The sequence below is a fragment of the Magnolia sinica genome, chromosome 1 (assembly GCF_029962835.1).
Source record: "Magnolia sinica isolate HGM2019 chromosome 1, MsV1, whole genome shotgun sequence".
Taxonomy (NCBI): domain Eukaryota; kingdom Viridiplantae; phylum Streptophyta; class Magnoliopsida; order Magnoliales; family Magnoliaceae; genus Magnolia; species Magnolia sinica.
Genome location: NC_080573.1, coordinates 17,075,177 through 17,082,061, shown reverse-complemented (window position 1 = coordinate 17,082,061; position 6,885 = coordinate 17,075,177). Strand labels below are relative to the sequence as shown.

The 6,885-nt window shown below is 39.1% G+C and overlaps 1 protein-coding gene across 1 annotated transcript; it reads right to left on the bottom strand.

Annotated features, from left to right (window-relative positions):
- Positions 1–4,470: 4,470 nt before the first annotated feature.
- Positions 4,471–6,426, bottom strand: LOC131244344 (disease resistance RPP13-like protein 4). Its single transcript, XM_058243972.1, has one exon. It carries the CDS (start codon positions 6,418–6,420, stop codon positions 4,471–4,473), a length of 1,950 nt encoding a protein of 649 aa, XP_058099955.1. The 5' UTR covers positions 6,421–6,426.
- Positions 6,427–6,885: the final 459 nt, after the last annotated feature.

Genomic DNA, 6,885 nt, shown 5'->3' with positions numbered 1-6,885 from the left:
TGTATATAAACATCACAACGGCCTGGAAGCTTTCAATAGTGAGCATTTCCATTCTTACCGTTCTCTATGGTGTGGTCTACTTTGAGTTTTGGATCTGCCTCAATTTTGGGCTCTTGACCTAACATGAGCCGGTGAATTTCTCACAAACATCACAGTGGGCCGTATGTAGCTTCTGCCTACAGGAAGCTATTATTGGATCTGTACTAAAGAGAGATGCATGAAAGATTATTACTCTGAAGTGGGTCTGGGTGGTAGGCTGCTTGGCTCATTGTCATCCCTAGATGCAAGTGGAGAAGGTTGGTTCTTGCTGACGGTGATAATGTAGAAGGGAAAGTTGATTTTATTGAAAATAACAAGTTAGGAGATGCACACGCAGAGAATTGAATGGCGTAAGAGGTGGGAGGGGGCATTTCCATTCCTACTGTTTCTTGTAGCCGGCCCAATTGAGTGTTGGATCTGCTTCATTCATAGTCTCATGTCATAACATGAGCTGGTGAAACTGCTTGTGGATTTCTAAAAACATTGCAGCAGGCCTTGCACAGCTTCTGCCTAGGATCCGTAGTGGAGAGAGAGGACAAGAAATGGTGAGTATTGCCTTGTGTTTCAAGAAAGATTTTGAATTTCCTGTATTCACTGCCACCATGAGTTTGAATACTTTTGATTATGCACTCAAAGATACTTTTCAATTTAAATCTATAAAAAAATACCATGCAAATCTATGAAAATCATCAATGAAATGTACCTTACAGTGAAACTTAAAACAAATGACTACGGAGTATGTTCTTCCCTAGATATTAGAAATATTAATTCCAAAGGTTAATTAACTACAAATACATATTATAAAAAGAAAGCTTTACGGCTTTTGCCCATCTGGCAGGAGGAACAAGAGTTCACAGATTTATTAATGGAGGCACCCTGATCCATAGCTCAAGTGGTAGACTGAGTGAAGATACCTTGTTTCAACACTGAGGTCGTGGTATCGATTCCCTAGTGGGGGTGGTGGCTAATGGTGGAGTGTGTACTGACAGACTAACCAGCTAACAGTTAAATTTTTTTTTTTTTTAAAAAAAAAAGAAAAGAAAAAGAAAAAGAAAAAAAAGAAACAACATGATGAACTGTATGCGTTATTGGATGATAAGTGCAATAAATCATCTAAAAAATTTTGGGGTTGCCTCTAGATTATATAAATTTCCTTTGCTCGAGCTATGTACAAGAAATCTCTCGTATCTCTGGTCCTTCACACAGAGAAAACAGTTGGATTAAATTCAAACACCAATTTATTAATATTGTACCAAAAACCAAATATCCATTTTCAACACAACTGTAATCATTGTAAAAAATAGACATTCCAAGGCAACACAATCCACATTGTATTATGACGAGCATCAAACGGACCCAAAGAGAACATCTCAAACCCAGTTAGAGGTAGATAATTAGCCACGTTTGGGGTGTACCATGGCATGTGTATGGCATCAAAACTGTTCAGGAGGGTCAGGCCCCCCACTATGAAATAGAATGCCTTAAAAGCCAGACCAATCCAACTACCAGGTGGGCCACACCATAAAGAACAATGGACAACCCAAAAACCTTAAAATTCATGCAAGGCACTCGATAGTTGGACTGGCCAGATATTTAAAGGTGTCCTTTTCTTTTCTTTTTTTAATGGTGGGATAACCATGCTGGAACATGTGAAATAGCTGCAATCAACTCATTGGCATTTCCATCACCCATCCAGACTGATCATCAAGGCAGTCAACTCTTCAAGGCTTCCTTGAAAAACTAGACTCATTGGATGATTGATGTAGAGCAAGTGACATGACTCATGTATGGCCAGAATTGAAAGAAATGAGGCCCGAGAGCTCAATCTAAGGGCAAAAATAGCATAATGGCACTATAGCTTCTGACGGTTGCAACTTTGCAACTAGTTCTTGGATCCGCCCACATAATATGTGGTTGGAAGGCTATCAACTAGTTCAAACAAGTCTTTTCTCGGGAAAAGACTTATTTGAGTCAAGATTGCGTATTAGTCCAAAACTAATTAATTTTTTGTAAGTTTGGATTTGCTATTTTTAGGTTTTCAAGAGTCAGGTTTAAGTCCAAAGTCTCTGTTTTAGTCATTTAAGATTTATTTGTGAGTTTGAATAGATTTTGATGTCTCTTTTCTATTTTCTTTTTTGTATTTTTTATTATGTCAGGAACTTCTACTTTGAGTCAGAGTAGGAATCTACAGCCCCTTTTGCTTCTATAAGGCCATCATGCTGTAAGTAGCACTTCCAATTAAATCATATCAAATTTATTTCTCATTATTAAAGAATTTCCTCTCCTTGTGGATTTAAGGATTTTCAATAAGGAGAAAATTATGATCTTCTTCCTTTTCTCCACACATGCTATGCTAATAATCTAAACCGTTTAGTCAGTAGCATGTAAAAATTGGATGGACAAGATCCCTCATAGAAGATAGGTCTAATCACAGATATTAAGACCATCCACTCTTACTCCAAACTCCGGGTAGGGGGACGTGGATGCCAAATGCATCTATGCCGGGAAGGTTTCCATACAGTTAACAAACTAGATCAATTTTCAAACCCAAAACCTCTAAAAAATAGTGATTACTCAGAAGAAACAGCTGACAAGTAGGGCATGCGAACCATTGCTATGCTTTTGTAAACCATTTCTTTATTTTTATTTTTCATTAATGTGTGGCCTATCTGATGAGTTGCCCTACCTATTTTTTGTTCTTGTCATATATGCATTGGAACCATAAGATGGATCACTCATCTGTACTATCCATAAAGTGGGGAGGTCCTTGTGTACATACCGCTACAAAAGGAAATAGTAACAGAACAAGAAAGTTGATAATGTAGAGCAGTTAGAGCCAGAATGTGGAAGCCCCATCTCTTTACTATGCATGGGTTTTGGTCACATGTCAATTGAAACCATCCGTCTAGTAGGTCCATGGATCATGTTCCAAAATAATTTTGTTAGACAATCTGAGGCTAAATTTTTTCTCCTCCTCTCACCAAATGTGTGCCATTAACCACCTTTTTTTTTTTTTTTTTTTTTTGGAATTTGCCAGACAGATGGCTAGGATCATCCACTTTGTGTATTTCTAATCATTTTCCATCCGTTGCCACTCTCGATAAAAATACACCAATCATGTTGACTTGCTATTAGTATTATTAAATGACTAAAAACAGAAGCAATGTGAGTATTTATCAATTTTGTGAGTGTAAAGGTTCCAACAATAAACAACCTAATGGAAAATTATGACAAACTTAACACAAGAATGATGATTCCCTACAAATGTGACTTACCAAACATGTGCGAAATCTGTGATGTTCATCATGCAGATAAGATTAGGTGAATGTATTCCAGTCAAAAATGTTGTGCAAACAACATGTAACAGACGGTTAAAGGGGAGGAAAAAGAAGAACCATACCTTCTTCTTTTGCTGCTGCTTCTTTGACGGCACCTGCAGCTTCAAAGAGGAAGGGAGCATAAAAGTTCGACATAGAGAGATTAGAGACGTCAACAAAGAAATTTGGGGTCGTTTGGGAACTAGGAATTTAAAAATTACTTGAGAATTCACTTTTAGTAATTGGATTCTTGAGAATTTCAGCGTGTCGATCATGTTTAGAAACCTAAAATTTGAATCTAATCTCTAAGAATTTGAAAAGAAAGAAAGATTTACAGAAAGAATTATAAATGGCTTAAAATCAAGAATTGAATTATGTCCAAAATCGAAGTTGCCAAAAGTGAAAATTCGCACTGGAAATGAATTCGAATTCAAAAGACGGTGCTTTAAGAAAAACTTGGATTCTCAGGGCAAAGTGTCATTGATGATATTAAGGCACTTTGCTTATTCGATTATTTGACCATCAGGTTGGCAGACAATTATTAAATGACTAAAAATAAAGAAATATACAATGTTCTTATTTCCACAAACAAATGTCCCCGAATAGGAGTTTAGGATTGCTTGACCAATCTAATTTTTAGACTATAACTTAAAGATAGATTGGTCCACAATTTAGCTAGTTTAATTTAAGTTAATGTCTTGTGTACCATTCCTAAATGACTGTTTATCAAGTGTCCAACGTGGCTAGAGTATCACATAGCTTGACCAGTAGCATATTAGGAGCATGTAAAGTCTGTCAAAAGTGATAGTCACACTTGCTCTGTGGGACCCCACAATAATGTATGTATTTAATTCACACTGTCCATCCATTTTTCCAAATCATTTTAAGGCATGGGCCAAAAACTGAGGAAGATCCACATCTCGGGTGGCCTATACCACAGGAAACAGTGGTAATTAAATAACACACCACCTCAGTCGTGTGTTAACATCACCAAGTTCTGTCGGCCCCAACATGATATATGTGTTATATCCAAACCATCCACCCATTTTGGCAAGAACGTTTTAGGGCTTGAGCTCAAAAATGAGACAGATCCAAAGCTCAAGTGAAGCAAGGGTTACAATTGAATTACAGTAGCCTTACCTTCTTCTTCTTCCTCTTTCCGCCATATGCTCCAATCATCAATTGTAACATCGCATGGGAATGACTTAAGCTTCGGACAATCACTAACCTTGAGGAGTCTTAAAGACGGCATTGCCCTTCGCATCCTCGGCCACTCTTTTTCCATCTCGTCTAGGTCTTGTAGCACCAAGACCTCCACTCTCCATACCCCACTCTCGCTGTCCCAAAATCTGGGACCCATCTGCCTAATTCTTCCCCCACCAATGAAAAGAAACTGAAGATTGGGAAGGGAAGTAGGATCGAGCCACGCAGGTGTTCTTTCTCCTGGGTAGTACCCAAGATCCAACTCCCTAAGGCATTTAAGAGGAGCAGAAAGCTGACGGTGTATCTTCCTTACAAATCTGTCACTTTCAAGAGAACTGTCCTCAAAGTCTAGAATTAGAATTTGCAGATGCTGGAGCATTGATAACAAATTCCATTCCACTTCTTCTATTTCTTCCTCTGACTTTATCTTCATGTAAAGTTCTCTGAGTCTTGGCAAGTTCTTCAATTGCGAAATAGATGATCCATTTGTACGACCCGAATTCACAGGACTAAACCCAAATAACCGTTCGAGATTTGAAAGCTTTCCAAGCCCTGCCGGCATGCATTCTAAAGGCGGACAATCAATGATTTCGATAGCTGTGAACTTCTCCAATGTCGTGATTGACAGAGGAAGCCTTTCCAAATTGGTGCACTCGACTAAACATAGAATCTGAAGATTATAAAGATGTCTGATTGAATCTGGGAGTGTTCTCAAGGCAGAATTCTCGATTCTAAGAAAAACAAGGTGCTGTAATGACCCTATCCTACTCAACCAATTCTTGCCCACAATATCTTCATCGATTTCTGTGTTTGAGAATGAAAGACATAAGACCCTCAACCACCTTAGTTTGCATAGTTTTGCTTCTACACTTGCAACAATCTCTCTGTGCTCAATGTCCACCCCAACCAATGTCCGCAGCTTGGTAGAACTGTTTTGGATGCTCCCCACTGTTGTGTTCATCGAAATTCCCAAGCCTCCCCAGCGGCGAGGCTGCACAATGAATGCAGGCCTATCTCCACAGTCCAACCTCACAAAAAAGTCCTCTTCTCTTGCAATTTTTATAAACATATCTCGAACCATATCGTGCATTTTGCAACCAAGGAAGCTTTTTTCGAAGTCATCTTTATCCACTCCAAGCATCAAAAATCGATTAAATAATTTTGTAAGGCAGTCTTCTCCGATCTCTAATGCCGTTTTCCCATTTCTTCCCCAAATAAAACCTTCACCAATCCACGATTCAACAATGTACCTAACTGGTATTTCATAATCTTCAGGAAGCATGGCAAGGGACAAGAAGCAAGGTTTTAACTGTGTTGGGAGCTCTTCATAGCTTAACTCTAGTCTCATAATGACCAGCTCATCTTTCTTACTGAATTCCAACTCCTCCTTTAGGTGCTCTGATATTTGCCTCCATTCATGGATGGAATCACCTTTCCCCAACTTCATTCCACCCACAATGTTGATTGCCAAAGGAAGCCCCCCACAACCCTCAACGATCTCCTTTCCCAAGCCCTCCAAATCCGGATTTGTGCACTTACCTCCGTTTCTTGCAAAAGCAACTTTGCTGAATAAGGACCAACTATCTTCATCTGAAAGAACTTGTGAACAATGTATGCACCTATCGGTAGCCCCCATTGATTTAGTAACCTTCTCATTCCTTGTTGTAACAATAACACAGCTACCCTCCACTCGGGGCAAAGCGGACTTCAAGCTATCCCACCACCTCCCTTCATCTGTTCCCCACACGGCATCCAAAACCACCAAGTACTTCCCATCTAACTCACCCTTAAGCCTTTCCAACAGCTCACGAATGTCATATCCCCTCAAAGAATTCTCTTCTGCCCTTAGTTTCTTTACCATTTTCTTCACCAATTCATCCAATTAGAAAGTTTGAGAAACAGTAACAAAAAATGAGTGCTTAAAAGAGTTTTTCACATTATGGCTATTACATATCTTCTGAGCAAGCGTGGTTTTACCGATTCCCCCCATTCCAACTATTCCAATTACTGTTAATGGCCCATTAGCTTCAAAGATCCAATTTCTAATCTTCACCGAATCATCTTCTAATCCTACCATATCATCTTCATCCATTAGGATTGGGTAGATCAGTGGCATATTCTCGCCATGTTCATATTTTCCAGTTTGGCGAGGAGCTGTATCCAAGTAGGACTTCATCCTGTCCTTCACCTCTCTTATTTTTTGATTAATTTTACTCAACTGCTTTCCCAACTGACGACGGGTTTTCAAAAGGATAGGAGAGCAATAACTCGTAAAATTGGGTGCACAGCCTTGGTGTTTTTCCTGGAATAAAAGATGGCAATCTGC